Genomic DNA, 18,243 nt, shown 5'->3' with positions numbered 1-18,243 from the left:
AGATGGATCGCTTGGTCGGGAGCGCGCAGTTCGCAATCCCTCGCGGTTTTGGCGAGAAACCCTCCGTCGTGTATCCACCGCGGTAGACGTCCCGCGCTGGTTCGGCACACCTGCTCCCCTTCTTGGGGCGGGGCCGTCTCCCTCCTTTCAGCGCGTCTCTCCAAAGCTGGTCTCCTTGCCGAGTACCTCTCCTCTTTGGCTTGGAGCGTTTCGCATCTCACCGCCTCTCTTTGGTGCAGCCTCGTTGCTCCTCTCCCAGGGTCATCTCCAGCTCTTCTCCAGTCATCTCATAAAGCAGTCCCTTGCAGTCGCTTTTATCACCTCGAGCGAAATCAAGCCGCCGACTCCGAGGGCACGCCTACCGGGTCACTCACCGCGGTGTTGATTGGCTGTTAGGGCTGGTTCACTCCTTCCCTCTTACGACGAGGTGGAGACACGCCTTTCTTCCCCAACCTTACCTCGTGGCCAATGGTGGTTTGAAGAAAACCAGCCAAAATGCGGAAGGCAATTGGAAGGGAGGTTTTGGGGAAATTGGAAGGGCCTACGCTTATTTTGTTTGATACAATGCAAAGTCAATCTAGTGGGAAAACACATACTTAGCCTACATGGAATAAGGAAATACACTATTTAAAAGATATATCGTGACCTGCGTGTATATTTCATGCAATTAACTAGGACGCTGACTGCGACCATTATTTACATTACAGGGTGGTACCGTACGTTTGTAACGTTCACATTGTAACGTTTCCATTGTAACGTTTTCACATTCATTACACTTCCTCCAAAATTGTTACACTTCTCAAAACCCGTTACACTTCTCAAATTCGTTACACACTTCTCAAAATCGTTACACACTTCTCAAAATCGTTACACACTTCTCAAAATCGTTACAATATTTAAAATAATATTTAAACAGAACCGTGAACAATCTTATATGCACAAAATACCAACGGGGGGAGGGCCGAGAGGGACCACCACGAGTCATGTGAACAGGGCAAAAGGTGGATTGCAAGGAGATAATGGGGGCGGGGCGAAAAGCACCGCGATACACCTAGACAGAAAGTACAGGATGAGACAACGGCACACGTGGAGAAAGGAAAAATAAATGTTTTTTTTTGGGGGGGGGGGGTGGGGTGGGGTGGGGTGGGGATTTAAAACGTTAGACAGAGAGTATTACGTTCGGTGTAGAAGGGAAAAACTGAGAGCCAAGCAAAACACGATGTAGGGGACTTAAGTTAACAAACACCGACAGGGGTACAAGGCCACACACGAGGCGCAGAACAGTATTAATTAATTACGAGTTACAGGAAATTCAAACCAAAACTAACTATAAACAAACAATAAAGCATGGACGATAAAGTAACGAGTTCAAATTTGACAAACACACGAATGAAAAAATAACCACTTTGGATGCCCGGAGAGAAACCAAGCCTCCAGGTCGGAAGCTTCAACAACTAGGCCGCGTGGCCGCGCATGGCACGAGATACTCGACTATTTTTTACAGGTATGAAAGATTAACCCCGATAAAACTTCCGAGGGACACTTAAAAGGTACACACACGTAAGATAAACAGTTCAGACAAGAATACAAATGTGACAATGACTTAGCTTCGAGCGTGCGTGAAGATCGTGGAACAGCTTCGAAAATACGTGACCAAAAATCCGTGACCATTGGAAGAAATCCTCGAGGATGGATTGTGATTAAAGGCTGCAAATTGAAACCCCATTCCATTTGAAGGATTGTTTGAAGCAGAGTTTAAGCTTAAAAACGGTGGCAGAAAAGAGTCCATTTTAGTCCATGTTTTGGTCAGTAAGGGACCGGTGACTGACCTAATAATTGTCTTCAACGTAATTTCAGAGTTTGTGGTTCAGAACAAGGCCAAGTCTGACGACATAGTAGTGCCACTGGAGTCATTGTACACCGCTCCTTTCCTATTCCATTTCCAGGCACTGCATGACGTCATTGCCGGGCACGAAAGGGGGCGTGGCAATGACGCACACTGAAAGGGAGCACTCAGTTTTCACTCTGGTTTCTTTCTTGTTTGTTTATTGTACATCACTCCTTTCCTATTCCATCTGCAAGCGCTGCATGATGTCATTGCCAGGCATGAAAGGGGGCGTGGTGATGACGCACGCTGAAAGGGAGCACTCAGTTTTAACTCTGGTTTCTTTCTTGTTTGTTTATTGTACATCACTCCTTTCCTAATCCATCTGCAAGTGCTGCATGATGTCATTGCCAGGCATGAAAGGGGGCGTGGCAATGACGCACGCTGAAAGGGAGCACTCAGTTTTCACTTCGGTTTCTTTCTTGCTTGCTTGTTTGTTTTCCCGGGCGATATCTCAGCCATCCTTTCAGCAAGGAAGCTGTAATTTCGGCACAATCATGAGCAAGTGCTTTGGCAAAAACAGTATTTTAAAAATTGATTAATCGATTAATTGATCAATTACTGAAGTATTATTGATTAAGTACTTATTTATTTCCTTTCTCCTCTGGGCATTATCTCAGGCACCTATTGAGTTCAGAAGCTGATATTTGAACATGCCAATTACCAAGTGATGTGGCTGAAAAGGCTATTTTGATTTATTGATTAATCAATTAATTATTTATTGATCAGTCAATTAATGAATTATGTATATTTTTTTGATTAATGACTTATTTAATTAATTTTCAAAAAGTTACAGCTTCAGATGAAACTCTTGATGGTTGAGGTATGCTATTAGCCAATCCATTAATAAATCATTTTATGATTATTATTTGTTGATTTTAATTATGCAATTAATCAATCATTTATGGCACACCTCTCCCTCCAAATACTCCTATGTTCCATGCTGGAGGATGTTGTTTATTTATTTGGCATGGGTGCTCTGTACTTAAAATGTATCTGTACTTGTTCATTTATTTGTTTCCGAAACTGAGCCGATCACAAATATATACAGTCAACCAGATTGTGCAGAATCGAGATGAGGAACCAGTTTCCATGCATACAGGCTGTCACCATACTCAAATTCTTCCTGGGAGAACAACAAATATCCCTTATGTTCTTTCTCATCCACTTGCTGTCAAAACACCCACATTGTAAGAAATTGACGAAGAACAGTGCTGGCCAGAAGGGGAGACAGTGAAACTTTTTTTTGTATCCTTAATCTCAGCTCCAATGAGAGCTAACTCATGGAACATATAACAAGGGGAGTGGGTGATAGCAGGGGGAGAGAGAGAGGGAAGTACATCAACAGTAGGGAACAGGGACACCGGGAGATCTGTGGAAGAGAGAGAGAGAGCTGTGGTGGAGTCTATGGGATAAACAAGATGGACACCACAGGGATGTTTTATTCAGGAAAAAAATCGGAATTTGAAGGAGGAGGATTTAAGGTGGATGAACGGGAGTAGAAAAGATCAAGGTTTTGGATGAGGGAAGATATGAGATTGTGTTGAACACCTGTTTTAAAGACCTGGAGGGAGGAATGTGATTGAGGAGAGTGCGGGAGTTTGTACCAGAGGCGGGAGAAAAGAGGAATGAAAGAGTGAATGTGAGCAGAGAGTCTTCATTGTGGCAGTTTCACCAGATAAGGTTTACTGGCAGACCCAATACATCCTGCAGGAATATTTGGGAGACAGAGCACAGACAGAGCAGAGGGTGCAAGGCAGAAGAGGAGTCGATAGAAGATAGAACGATCGCCTTCTCACCTGTTGTGAGAGGGTGAAACGCCCTCATAATCAGCTTCATCGTGGGGGGTACCAACAATCCTAAAAGCCTTGACTTCTACAGCGTGAAGGCGCACAAGGTATGATGTAAGAGCACCAGCCCAGAGGGGAGAGCAGTGCACCATCAAACTGTCGATGAAAGCGTTGTCAGTGGTGAGCAGCTAGGCAGTGCCAAGGAAGAACTTCTCAAGATGGAGGATGCCCAGTTGGTGACTAGCTTTGGAGGCCAGCTTGAACATGTGGCTTCCCCAGGAAAGATCACGACAGCTAGTGAGACCAAAAAGCTTGCCTGACAGAATTTCTTCAAAGAGGATTGTTGGGAAAGTCAATGTGAGGGTTTTCCAGATGGTCTTTTCAGAGAGACAAGGTGAGAGTGTGAGATTTGTCAGGATTGAAAGATATGGTCCACATGTTTGACCAGCTTGTAATTTTATCCAAGTCTGCAGAGAGTTAAGAGGCTGGTTTTTGGCCGGAACTGTCGATCTGAGGGATGAGAGATGGAACGGCAAAGGGTGGAGTCATCACCAAAAAGATAAGATTTTCTACACAGTCAGAAAGATCACTGATGGAGATTAGAAAAAGCACGGTGCCCAGAACACTGCCTTGAGGAACTCTAGCCTCGTCAGGAAGGGAAGATAAGAGAATTCCATTTGGAGCCCCACATTGAATATGACACGGAGAAAATCCATGAGCCATGCATGGAGATTTCCATGGATCCCATAAGAGGAGAGTTTGGTGAGAATGGCAGACTGCCGGACGTATCTAAAGCCTAAGTCACACATAGGCGGATATTTTGGTGACTACTGGCGACTGCCGGCGATCAAGATTTTTCGGCGACTACTGGCGATTTCGGGCGGTCAAATATGGTCAGGCGGCAGTATGGCGACTGCAGGCGGCCACATTGCGCCTGCATTGCAACGACGCCCCGAGTGGGATGGCGACTGTTGAAGATCGATGACGACTGCATTGCGGATGCATGGCGGCAGCGTGGCGACAGTCTGGCGGCTAGATTACGACCGATGGCGGATCGCGGCGACTGCATTGGGGCCGGGTGGCGGTTTACTCCGATGTCTGCAAGACTGCAATAAGACCGCCGGCGATTGGAGACGATTCACACAACTTTTAAAATCTTTATCTCTCTATTTTACATTTCACTTTATTCATTTCAATGATGTATGACATGAAGCATACAGATGTTTGATGTACAATAAGAAAGTTAATAAAGATGTATCATTGTAATGTAATAATCAAACTTTTCTGCAGGGAGAGAGAATGGAAATAAAGTCCAACAAATTATTTCCACTGGTCCCAAGTCCCATAAATAAAGTTTCCAAAGTCCCAAAAATAAAGTTCCCAAAAGTCCCAAGTCCAAACAATAAAGCCATATCCTTGTCGGCACCACAGGACCTCACTCCACGGAGACCCTCACACCATCCTGTCTTGCCATGGAATCGTGGTATGTCGTAATGCAGTCGCCAGGCAGTCGTATCTCTGTCGCCAATGGCCGTAACTCGGCCGCCACTAGTCCTACTGCTGTCGTCGTCAGTCTCCCATAGCCACAGGGGAGACGTGGCAGTTCTTCTGTAGTCGATATGCAGCCGCAACAGTGTCGGCCCGTAGTCGGGAAGATGCCTCAGGAAGGCCGTATGGCATTCGCATCTCTGCCGTGCTAGCTGGTGGGGCGATTGCGGAAGACTATGAGTGACTGGGTTGCGGCCGCTTTACGGTCTTATTACGGATACCGACGACAGCATGGCGGTTCCATCACGACAGCATGGCGGATCTTTTTTGAGGACGACTGAGCGCGCCGTTTTTAAACATTAAAAAAAATATTTGGCCCCTTTGCAGCTCTTGCCGACTGCAGCCGACCTGGGGAGGATAACCACGACTACAGAAGACCGTCCATTACGGTTTCATTACGATTGTCGGCGGGTGGTGGCGATTTTTCCAGTCGCCAGTAGTCGCCGACAAATCCGCCTATGTGTGACTTAGGCTTAAGGCATGAGATATGTCAAGGGAGACGGTTCTGATTTCCTGTCTGGCATTGAGGACATCCGTCCATTGTTGAGACAGCCGAAGCAGCATCTCCAGAGTAGAGTGGCGTGGTCTGAATCCATATTGATGATCGAAGATCAAGCCATTAGAGAACAGGAAGGATTTAATGTCGGAAGTGATGATGGATTCCATGACCATGCTGATGATTCATAGCAGGATGATTGGTCTAAAATTGCAAGGATCTGTTTTTGGAATGATTCTTACTGCTAGGTATAGCCAGTGGACACATGGACCTGAATCTCAACCTTTTGGGGAGGGTGGGGGAGAGGGGTTAATCCCCCTATTTTCTTCAATGGAAGTCTGTGTTTAACGGTATTTCCTCAATTAACAATGCATCACCATTGATGTTGAGAAAATGTGGTAGCAACCAGCTGTGTGGCCTTCTACATTAGGACCTGTGCAACTGAGCTGCTTGGCAGCAATCGGTGATGGCATGAAGTACAGTCATGTCAAGATGGTAAATGTGTCGGAAACATGATTTTATTATATATCCTTTTACTTGTATGCTCTGATAAACATTATTTGTATTTAATAAGATTGTTCCACCACTATATGATTGGAATTACTTCACATGGCTTGGACCATGCTTTACTGCCCAACTGTATGGCAGAGCTGAGAAACTGCTCAAACCACATTCTACACATTTCCTTCTCTTGAAGAGAGGCCTGGATAACATCTCCTCTGAATGATAAGATTTTGGGAATGACAAGGTCTTGCTCCCACATTATTCCATCACATTCAGCACTGCCCCAGGATAGGATCACGGTGGGAGTCTGTTGAGACCACTTTTGTCCTTTGTCTAAGTTCACCTCTTTAGCGGAGACTTTTTCTATTTTTCTGCCTATATAAAGACACACCCTTTGTGAGTTATTTTAGAGGATTTGGGACGCATGCTGCTCTTATAGCTGTGTGTGCCAATACCTTTCCACAGCTGTGTGGTCTATCAATAAACTACTTGTTACTCCTTGAACTCAAGTTGTGGATCCAGGTTCGATTCCGGACATATCTGGTGTCAGAAGTGGGATCCAACTCGGAGCGATATTTGGGAGGCAGACCCTGTGGAGACCCTGCGGAGAGGATGGCCAGCACTGATTTGTTTAAGTTGAGGTTTCATGATGAGGGGTCATTCCAAATTGAGCTCCGTTCACTCACCCAGGTTGTCTGTCTCCCCTTTCGTCGCTTCGTGCTTGGATCACTAACAAATTGTAAGTACAGGCCTATTTGCATCGGAGTAATGAGTTGCTTTATTGATCTACCAAGGATAGGGGCCAGTTAGCAGGGAGGGGGAAGTGAGGCTAAGGCTGCCACAGGGCATCGCCGGTAAAACCAAGAAATTCCCAGGCAGGGCAGTCTAGAGACAAGATGGGGTATGCCATTGCATACCAGGGAAAGTTTCGGCTGCAGGCTAACGAAGAAGACCCAAGGAACATGGCCAGGAAAAAGGAAATGCGCAGGTACCAGGTAGGAGAAGCCTGGCAGACAGGAGAAGGCTAGCCTGGCAGGAGAAGTGCTGAAACTTCAAGGGCAGAGGAAGCAAGCAGATAAAGCACAGGAAAACAGAAATCCAGGTAGAAACAAACAGGACAGGTGAACCTGAAGAGAAAATAAATAGGCTCACAGCAAGGGGCCAGGTAAAAGCACAGGTAGGAAGGATTGGAGTGGTTCTTGAAATATTGAAAATTGAAGCATTAAAGCTGTCGTATTGAAGCTACAAGGACAGAGGACAATTAAGTAAATAGTCAAGCAAGCGAACCAGCGACTGGTGGCGCTGGCTCTGGATCAAGACCCCGTGGTAGGGGAGGTAGTTACCAGACGCCTACCCTCCCAAGACCTGGGCCCTGTCCCCGGGCTCCAGGCACCACCCTCCCTACCCCCACCCTTTCCATCCTGTCCTCAAATCCCCTTTCCTTTGAATGGTGTGAGAGGAACATGAATGAATGAATGAATGAATGTATATGTGGATATTAAAACTTGTATGGAAGCACGAAAGTGCGCACTGAATCAAGACGGCATGACGTCATCGCGTTGAATTGCTTGCGTCAGGTTGATTGGCGATCTCATATTTCAATTTAAATCGAATTGTTGTCATTGACGTGTGTATTTGGCTGACTTATGGACGTGTGTATGATTGACAAAGGGCCTCTTATTTGGTCTGAATGAAATATGCAAAGTAGATGTGTTTCGGTGTGAAGTTTTGCAAATATCATCTGTCGGTATTGGTGTGGCTTGTGCCATGTGAATGATCTGTGGATGAGGTGCGTGGTGCATCTCGGAGGTGCGACAGAGCAGAGACAGGAGGGAGCGTCGAAGCAGTTGGCTTGATGAGATGGCTGCGTTGCGGACAATCAAATGTCGGAGGTTGAGGTTTTTGGCTGTGTGACATGTGGGGGCTGAGTTGGAGGGATGTGTTGAGTGAGCACAGGTGCGGAAGGTGTGCACCAGGTAGAGATGGTGCTGCATGGTAGAGCATGCCTCCCAAGCAAGGCTGTGGGGTTTTGAGGTGAGAGCAAGTGTTCCGCATTTCAATTGAAGATCATTAGAGGTGGCTTGTGTTAGCAGGAATTCCTGGGCAGATTGTTAGCGGTTGTTATTTTGGTTCATCAAATGTTTGCATTTGTAATGTGGAGTCTCACTGATTGTCGTCTACCTGTCCGGATGTGGAGCTCTTGCAGAGGCAAGATGGGCTGAGACTGACCAAGCAATTGTTTTATTTGTAAGATGAAGACATCTGTTTTAATTTGCTAACCTGGAAAGGATGACAGGCTGAGTCAACTCACTGGGTGTTAATTTAACAACATGACAGGTACTTAAATCGGGACAAAAGGAAACATATTGTTGGTTGAAACTGAAATTGTGTACGTAATTTGTGAACAGAAGAATATTGATTTCTGCAATTTGTTGTTGTTGTTGTTGTTGATGTTTTGTTGGTTGTTCTGGGGGGACTCAGGAAAATAAACAGATTTCCGGTGCCAACCGGAAAGCTTGTTACAGTATGCTTTGAATTTAATTTTAATCCTGCGCTCCATACGAAGCGCTAAGTACAGTGGGCAGTGGAGTTTCTCATCTGTACCGATGTTTATGATTGAGCTCTGGGTTATTCATGTTAAATGGATGACATTTGGGAGGGTGCAGGGAGACGCAAGAAGCGTGGTCCAAGTCGTGGTACCAAGAGGGTTGGTACCCTCTTGGAGAGGGTGTGTAATACAGGAAATATTGCAGAGTGCGTGGAGAAACGTGGGGGGTGCGGCAGCGTAGACGCCGAGTCGCCCTCTGGAGCCGTTGTTCAACTGGCGTGGGTGCGTATGTACTATGTGAATAAGGCTGCATTAACGTATGTACCGAGGTGCTTTGTGGAGTAGGCATGCTTGTGAAAGGACATGGCTTGGAGAGGGTGTGTGCCCAGGTGTATTGTGGGATATCAGAACTTGCCGATTATGGAGGTGCGCACCAAGTAGAGATTGGGCTGCATGGTGGAGCATGCCCCCCAATAAGGGCTGTGAAATGAGGACGGGTGAGCTCGGGTGCACCTGCGGTGAGGTGTGGTGGTCTGGGGGTGAATGTTCTACTGGAAGGTGGTTTGGTGTGAGATGTTAACCACAACCTGACGGTGTTGTTCGTGGTGGAGGCCTTGTGTTAAAGTTGGGACGTGTTGCTAGGGGTCTGGGTGGCTGCACTGTTGGCATGGTTGAGGTGTGGCTGGCACCTCGTGTGGTTGAAGGTTGCAGTTTGTGTGGAATGCAATAAACATGACCGACTTTTGGCTTTGTGAGTTGCCGCCAGATAGAGGTTGGTTTGCAGATTTCACGGAAGGAGAGCGAACAAGGACGGTGGCTGGGCTGTTGAGAAACTGCCTGGTTTTAAATCAACTACAACGTAAACATATGTTCAATCTTAATCTTAATTCCTATAGTCCAGTGCATATGGGATAGGGGAAATGTCAGAAGGTAATTGGAGAGGTGGGGTGCTGATTTCTGCATGTGGTTGGCATATAGATTCTGTGGATTAGACTGCGCCTGTCTGGAGAAGTGGTGTCCTTTGAAAGTGAGTTCGAGTTTGGTTGGGTTCTGGGGCTTGTGGTTCGCCTCTGTTGTCTGTCTGTCTATCTGTGAGCAGGACGTCTCAGGAAGGTGTGGACGGATTTGTACGCAATTTGGTAGGGTTAGGCATTGTGTGATGGCTGGTTACATCATTTGCAATTTTGGGTCAGAGGTTAAGGATCAGATATTCTGTTGTTGCGATAATTTGTGAACTAGGGATGAGATACTGACCAAATTGGGTATGATGGAATGATGTTATGGAATGATGTAAAACTAAAAATTAAATTGAGTATATATGGGGGACAGATGTTGTGTGCAACAAAGGTAAATTGATTGGATTTTGGTAAGGTTGAGGAGGTGTAGACATATTGGCAGAAGTGATGTGAGACGTACAGGATAGTTGGAGGTGCACAATATCAAGGTAAAGATAGAGGAATAGCGGTGAGAGTGGTTAGAGTTCCAGTCTGTTTGGGCTGGCTGTTCCAGGCGAGCTGTAGAGTATTCTTTTGGGGGGTGACAGAGGTGTTGTTGAGTAGGTAGGAGGTTTTTGTAAGTTTTTAAATTGAATATTTATCCTGTGGTCTATGGTCTGACTGACAATGTCAGGGGTTGTCTGAGAGATGTTTAGGGATCGCATGGCGAGGAAATGCAGAGCTCCTTCTTCCTCAAACAAGGGTATCCAGATTAATAAAGTATAATGATTAAATAATAATGGTCCCACCCTCTGTCCAGACCGGTATGAATGTGAATCCTCTGTCCAGTGTATGATGTCATGTGAAAAGACGTGCCTGTCTGTCTGTCTGATTGCAAGTCTGTGGTGCGATTCCATGGATGGCCAATTGAGTGCTCAGGGGCTGAAGTGATTTAACATCGGAATGCATCTCTCGGAGGACCACCAGTTGTTCCAGGGAGGTAAGCTGTGAAATATAGCGACGTCATCTTCGCTGGAAATGTGGTTGAGAATGGGATGGCAGTGGGGAAGGAATCGTTGTTGTACCATGTACAATGTCATTGTAGAAGAACGTCGGGTGGCGAGTGCGGACATGTTAATTGGCCAGGATGTTGCGGAACTCTGTTTTATGTTGTGGCCTAGTTGTTGACAACATCATTGTCCCATTGTCAACAGAGGGTATCTCCAGACACACCAACAGAGGAAGGAGTAAAACAGGACACCTGCACTCAGACAGTGAGAATTGACGAGAGTGAGTCACAGTCGGTGAGAAAATTGACCAGACAGTAAGACATATGAGAACTATTTTTATTTTCAAAAAACAGACCAGGTTATTTTTTTTGGTTTTGTTTATTTACGAAAAATAAATAAATAACAGGGGGAGGTTAATGGTGGTTTGTTGGTGGTAATTCTATTTGAAACTCTAGTTGAAATAATTTAAATGTAGATATTGGGATATTGGGATATTGGGATTCATAGTAGATATTGGGCAACTATTGGGATATTGGGATATTGGGATTCATAATAGATATTGGGCAACTATTGGGCCAGGGGCTGAAACAGGTGTAGGGAACAGGTGCATGAGATGCTGAGAGAGGAATTAGAGAAAATTGGATTGAATTTAAATTGAAATGAAAATTGAAAAAGTGGATTAGGAAAATTGGTTTGTTGAAAATAATCATGGGAATAATGGCTTCTGTTGGATGCAACAATTTTGTGCAAATGATTGACCCAAGAGATTATGCCCGAACCAATAGAAGCATGGCCATCCACACCATCCAAACCGGTGCTCGTGAAGCACTTCACCCGCAAGAACGCCCTGGAATCAAGGTGGACGGGACCATTCCAGGTATTGCTGACTACACCAACCGCTGTCTTTTGCGAGGGTAAGCCCTTCTGGATCCACGCTATGCACTGCAAGTTGGCTATCCAAGCACCAGACACTACACCACAGTAATGATGTTTTCAGTCACAGGTGTAATGCTACTGATAGCGGCGGCATCTATTGGTAGCGCGGTAAGATGGGGCCATAATAGTATATGGAGAACCATCATTTGGGAAGCGTCGGTAAATGGCAGTAGGTTTAGACAGGTATTGAAAATGTCCGTGCAATGTCATTTTGGGGGGTAACCATGCTTCAGGTGGAGGAGGAGCCGGGATACAAATGGGGGTCGCTCAATTTAAGGATACGGATGCTCACACACCTGGAACAAGGCATGTTCCTGGAGCTTAGGTGTAAAGGTTGGTTGAAAAGGGGAATGATAGATGGCCCATTGAAAGCAAACTTCGAAATCATACTCCAACCATAACCCAGGATAAAGCTCAAGTGAGAAACGTGGAGAACACATTGGAAATTAGCAAGAGAGGTGGCGGCCATCCAGAATAGGACTCAGTGCTGGTCATGCATGCACTTTCCCCAAGCAGGCACCACTGGAATACAAATGATAGTGCTACCCTTGTCCCTTAACGATCTTTGCTCACAACATATCGATTCCCCATGTTTAGTCACAACTCTGGAAAGAGAAGGGGTTAGTAACGACAAGAGTTGTAACTGGCAGTTTAATTATCGCCCTTCAATGATTGCCCATATGGCCGAGATGCCCACCCCGTCTGGGTCAAACCACAGAAAGGGATGGTCTGCCTCCAGGGCTCCAGCCACTTGCTTATGGGGGAATCAGAATGTGCCAACACTCTCCCCGGGAAGTTGGAAAAGGGGAACACCGGGATTACACAACGAATAGTCCTGCAAGATAAACACAACCACAATATAACGGCGATATCATTTTCTAGGGAGATGAGTAGGATCAATGGGGTGACAACGGGAATCACATACATACCAGATCCATCCGAAGGGGTGTCAGCCGCAATAGTAAGATTGAGAAAGACTAGCCACGCATTGACTGTTGATCGAATAGCGCGAGAAAATTCTTTGAACGTTGATTGGCTTACCAATTGGTTTTCAGGATGGACAGGTACCATCGTAAAGTGGTTGTTGACCGCACTGGCGGTGATAATCGGGGTGGTTATCTAGGGAGCACTAATGAAGGCTTTAGTCCTATGCGTGAGAAAGTATTTTTCAGGATGGATGACGAAGAAACCACCGACGAAGACCATGATCATGACCGCCGAGGCCGTCGACCTGAACGAGCCCCTGGGCGATGCTGATGTGTTTGTCGCTTCTGAAGATTGTCATAATTTTGCTGCTAAAACTGATGATTATGTTTTAAATCCCCTGTGGGAAATTGGCTAATGCTTCTTATGTATTACAAGCTCACAGCTGCACAACCCCGATTGACCCAACTATGGATCTGATTGCGACGATGGGTCTGGCTACTAAAGGACCTGATACTGATACTCTGGATCCTGACGCTGAGTACGCATCCATGGACGACTTTGACACAAAGGAAGTTTCTCTCTTTACTTTGAATTGCAATGCTCTGTACTCTGACCAGGAACACGTGACACAAGATACTGACAACATCATTATTCCTCAGGACAACAGCATGGACCTCGATTAACTTCTAAGATCTGCAAGGACCGCGTTTGGGATAGATGGGGGGAGCCAGTTTCGCAGGGGAGGTGATATGCCCTCTGTGGAGCACATCCTCATTCAGACCAGACGTCTTCGTTGTGGATCTGAAACGTTAATGGACTTTCATGTTCTGGCCTTTCATGTTCCAAAGCACGCGCGACCGCGACACACCTTCCAAGTGTGCATGCGTGGCGCTATGGGTGTGTGGCATGCCCTTGGGAGGACACACATATAACACCCCATAAAGCCCGATGTGGCCATATATAACACTATTCTCTTTTGCTTGCGAATAAAGCCTGATGTGGCAGATTGTCTCATTAGGTACGTTGTCCCTACGTCACAAAAGCAAGGTTATGTCGGAAACATGATTTTATTATATATCCTTTTACTTGTATGCTCTGATAAACATTATTTGTATTTAATAAGATTGTTTCACCACTATATGATTGGAATTACTTCACATGGCATGGACCATGCTTTACTGCCCAACTGTATGGCAGAGCTGAGAAACTGCTCAAACCACATTCTACACATTTCCTTCTCTTGAAGAGAGGCCTGGATAACATCTCCTCTGAATGATAAGATTTTGGGAATGACAAGGTCTTGCTCCCACATTATTCCCTCACATTCAGCACTGCCCCAGGATAGGATCATGGTGGGAGTCTGTTGAAACCACTTTTGTCCTTTGTCTAAGTTCACCTCTTTAGCGGAGACTTTTTCTATTTTTCTGCTTATATAAAGACATACCCTTTGTGAGTTCTTTTAGAGGATTTGGGACGCATGCTGCTCTTATAGCTGTATGTGCCAATACCTTTCCACAGCTGTGTGGTCTATCAATAAACTACTCGTTACTCCTTGAACTCAAGTTCTGGATCCAGGTTCGATTCCCGACAAATGCTCTGCAAGGCTTTCAACTGATTTGGTGAACAACTCTCGGTTTGATCAGGATTACTTATGGGGATATGGACAACTCCAAGCTCTCCCCTCACTGATTAATTATAATTTATCATAATGTGCAATTACATATTCACAATAACACAGACTGCATTTGAGCTTTGAGGACCTCTCTTTATTGTGAAACTCTTAACAAATTCAAGTTTCATGCAAAACATAAGCAGAAGTCTTCTTCTGATAAACAATTTTACAACAAGGGTGTTCTCCCCATATCACACATGACAATGAAACATGGACTACAGCAAAGATTGAGCAAAAATAGGTGTTCAAACTGCCATGGAATGATGCCATCTGAGCATAACCAAAAAGGGACCAGAAAAACAACTAAATCAGATAGAAAACAAAATTCATACACATTGGTCACAAAAAAAAAACGCAAATGGAACTTGGCTGGAAACATGGCAAGGACAGAGACAAGAATTACAAACTGGCAACCTAAGGAAGACCCTGTAAGAAGAATATGAGATCCAAGATCAGATTGAGAGATTAAGTTCTGTTACCATTTGAGTTTTTGGCATCGATTTTTCAACAATTCTCTATTATGAGAATATGGAGTACAAAATTAATATATATTTTTTTAAGCTGTGATTTTCTGGAAAACTTATTTTGAGGACACAGATGGGGTTTGCATTTTGAGATTCTTCTTGTCTTTTGGCACCAGTTTGCAGTCATTGTTGTTGACATTCTGGTGACAGCTGGCCATATGGCTTTCATCAAGAGGCTCTCGGGGTGCCTGCTGGTTGTCAGGGGTTACTCTGAGGACTTGTGCTTACAAGGTATATACCCAAACGGCTGCATGCTTTCATGATAGCTTTTTCCTTAGTGGTTCACTGAATACCTTGCTTACTGCTGAGCATTACTTACAAGGGGGTCACGTGCATCCCAGTATGAGTAATGCAATGTGAATTTCGCAAACCTTTATCAGCAAAACTTTTCCCACAGTCAGGACATTTTATATGCATGCATTCCAGCGTGGGTTGCACTATGGAAGTTCAAGCTACGTTAACTTGTCACAAATGGAACATTTGTAAGGAAGCTCTGATTGGTTGTTTTCTCCATATGCGGTTTTAGGAGGTGGGAGGAAGTTGTCCCAGAACTCAAAATATCCTTCTACTTTTTCGGTAAAGGATCATTATTCATGAACCAGTTTGTGAAACTTCATTCTCATCATAGCTTTGTTCCAAGGGCTTGTTTTAGAATCCTCACTGAACCTCTGACAGCTTCCACCTGTGGCTTGTTTGTCCCCCGAATGCATTTCAAGTACTCAGTTAGGGTTTTTTCATGATCTGGATTCCATGTTGCCCAGACTATCACTGGTACATTTTCCGGTTTCATCAATTTCAAAATCCTCTTGAAGCCATTTTTCATATCATGGTATTTAAGATTTCAGCTCTCCGATGTGGATCCTCATATGCCTTTTCAACCTCATGTTATGAGAGAAAGCTTTGTCACATATCGAGCATTTGTAAGGTTGCTCTCCTGTATGGATCCTCATATGTATGTTCAAACTGCCTTTTTGAGAGAAGTCTTCATCACATATCGAGCATTTGTAAGGACGCTCTCCTGTGTGGATCCTCATATGTCGATTCAAATGGCCTTTTTGAGACAAACCTTTATCACATATCGAGCATTTGTAAGGTCGCTCTCCTGTATGGATCCTGATATGTGATTTCAAATGGGGTTTTTGAGAGAAAACTTTATCACATATCGAGCAGCTGTAAGGTCGCTCTCCTGTATGGATCCTCATATGTATATTCAAACTGCCTTTGTGAGAGAAACCTTCATCACATATCGAGCATTTGTAAGGTCGCTCTCCTGTATGGATCCTCATATGTTTATTCAAACTGCCTTTATGAGAGAAACCTTCATCACATATCGAGCATTTGTAAGGTCGCTCTCCTGTATGGATCCTCACATGTGATTTCAAAGAGTTTTTTTCAGAGAAACCTTTATCACATATCGAGCATTTTTGAGGTCGCTGTCCTGTATGGATCCTCATATGTATATTAAAATGGCCTTTTTGAGAGAAACCTTTATCACATATCGAGCATTTGTAAGGTCGCTCTCCTGTATGGATCATCATATGTAATTTCAAATGGTTTTTTGTAGTGAAAGCTTTATCACATATCGAGCATTTGTAAGGTCGCTCTCCTGTATGGATCATCATATGTAATTTCAAATGGTTTTTTGTAGTGAAAGCTTTATCACATATCGAGCATTTGGAAGGTCGCTCTCCTGTATGGATCATCATATGTAATTTCAAATGGTTTTTTGCAGAAAAACCTTTCTCACATATCGAGCATTTGTGGGGTCGCTCTCCTGTATGGATCATCATATGTGATTTCAAATGGTATTTTGCAGAGAAACCTTTGTCACATATCGAGCATTTGTAAGGTCGCTCTCCTGTATGGATCCTCATATGTTTATTCAAACTGCCTTTGTGAAAGAAACCTTTGTCACATATCGAGCATTTGTGCGGTCGCTCTCCTGTATGGATCCTCATATGTAATTTCAAATGGCCTTCATCAGAGAAACCTTTATCACATGTCGAGCATTTGTAAGGTTGCTCTCCTGTATGGATCATCATATGTAATTTCAAATATTTTTTTGCAGAGAAACCTTCATCACATATCGAGCATTTGTGAGGTCGCTCTCCTGTATGGATCGTCATATGTTTATTCAAACTGCCTTTGTGAAAGAAACCTTTGTCACATATCGAGCATTTAAGAGGTCGCTCTCCTGTATGGATCCTCATATGTGATTTCAAATGGTCTTTTTGAGAGAAACTTTTATCACATATCGAGCATTTGTGAGGGCGCTCTCCTGTATGGGTCCTCGTATGTTTATTCAAATTGCTTTTGTGAGAGAAACATTTATCACATATCGAGCATTTGTGGGGTCGCTCTCCTGTATGGATCTGCATATGTAATTTCAAACTGCCTTTCCGAGAGAAACCTTCATCACATGTCGAGCATTTTTGAGGTGGCTCTTCTGTATGGACCTTCATATGTGTATTCAAATTGCATTTTGTCAATAAAGCTTTATTATCGACAGAGCACTTGTGGGGGTGTTTTCCAGTAAGGATCTTCATGTGTATTTTGATGTTACTCATTGAAGCAAAATCCATTCTGCACACATTACACTTATAACGTATTCCCCTTTCTGGAACCTTTTTGGGTTTGTTTAATTTAATATTAATCTTGGTGATGCAAGGCCCAGACATGCACATGCATTTTAAAAGAAGTGAGTCTTAATTTCGTGATTGCTTCTTCAAAAAAGGCTTCTTCCTCATTGTCAAGCTGCGACTGGACCTTATTGGTCCCATATTCCTTCTGGATTGTTCTGCAGAAACAAAGAACATATTTTCTTTTTTTTGGTGAAAATCAAAATGCTAAATATTTAATTCTTTTCCAAAAACTTCATATTTTCTCAACACAAAAGATTGTATGTTAATTTTTAACATTTCCACTCAACAGTTGCAAAACACTTCTAGCAAAATACAAAACAGTTGCAAAACATTTCCACTCACCAGTTGTCATGTGAATATCATCTGAACCTTCCATTGCAGAAGCACATTTTGAATCTTCTGCGACAGATGAATCGTTGTTGTGTTGTCTGCCTTCTATATTTACAGGATAGACATCACCTGCGTACAAATCAGCATCAGTCTTTTGCAGAGAAATGAGATTGAGGACTTCTAGAGAGCTCATAGAACATGTTACGCCATGGAATGTCCACTTCAATTTGAATATAATAATGAAATGAAAGATTGTTAAGAAGAAAAATTCCGGATATTAAGCGGCATTGAAGCAGTCTTACACATCACCCTTGTACACCCCCCTATTTAACATGTCCAAGTACCACTAAAGTGGAGGATAGCGGAAGTAACAAGAACACGATTTGTGTTCAACAGTGTTCAAGTAGTTAATTCAATATAAATAAAATAAAGATTGTCAAATTCTTTAAAAAAAGAAAAAGATTCTGGAATTGCGTTGCACAGTGTCTATCACATC

The 18,243-nt window shown here is 44.0% G+C and overlaps 2 protein-coding genes and 1 long non-coding RNA gene across 3 annotated transcripts in view; 1 reads left to right on the top strand and 2 right to left on the bottom strand.

The window, feature by feature from the left end:
• The window catches only part of LOC144889694 (uncharacterized), a 798,143-nt gene that overhangs the window by 277,322 nt on the left and 502,578 nt on the right, over window positions 1–18,243 (bottom strand). The window lies entirely within an intron of this gene.
• Window positions 1–18,243, top strand: part of LOC137418362 (E3 ubiquitin-protein ligase Midline-1-like) — a 466,393-nt gene that overhangs the window by 390,604 nt on the left and 57,546 nt on the right. The gene's annotated exons all lie outside the window — the stretch shown is intronic.
• The window catches only part of LOC144889876 (uncharacterized), a 51,242-nt gene continuing 47,325 nt past the window's right edge, over window positions 14,327–18,243 (bottom strand). Inside the window, exons 2-3 of the mRNA XM_078771077.1 lie at window positions 17,760–17,876; window positions 14,327–17,572 (exon numbers count right to left, since the gene is read on the bottom strand). Of these exons, the coding sequence (XP_078627203.1) occupies window positions 15,609–17,459 (1,851 nt within the window). The 5' untranslated portion in view covers window positions 17,460–17,572; window positions 17,760–17,876 and the 3' untranslated portion in view covers window positions 14,327–15,608. The remainder of the gene's footprint in view (window positions 17,573–17,759; window positions 17,877–18,243) is intronic.

This window comes from Myxine glutinosa, chromosome 1 (genome assembly GCF_964187855.1).
Source record: "Myxine glutinosa chromosome 1, kmMyxGlut1.1, whole genome shotgun sequence".
Taxonomy (NCBI): Eukaryota; Metazoa; Chordata; class Myxini; order Myxiniformes; family Myxinidae; genus Myxine; species Myxine glutinosa.
This window is presented reverse-complemented; position numbering and strand designations above follow the sequence as displayed.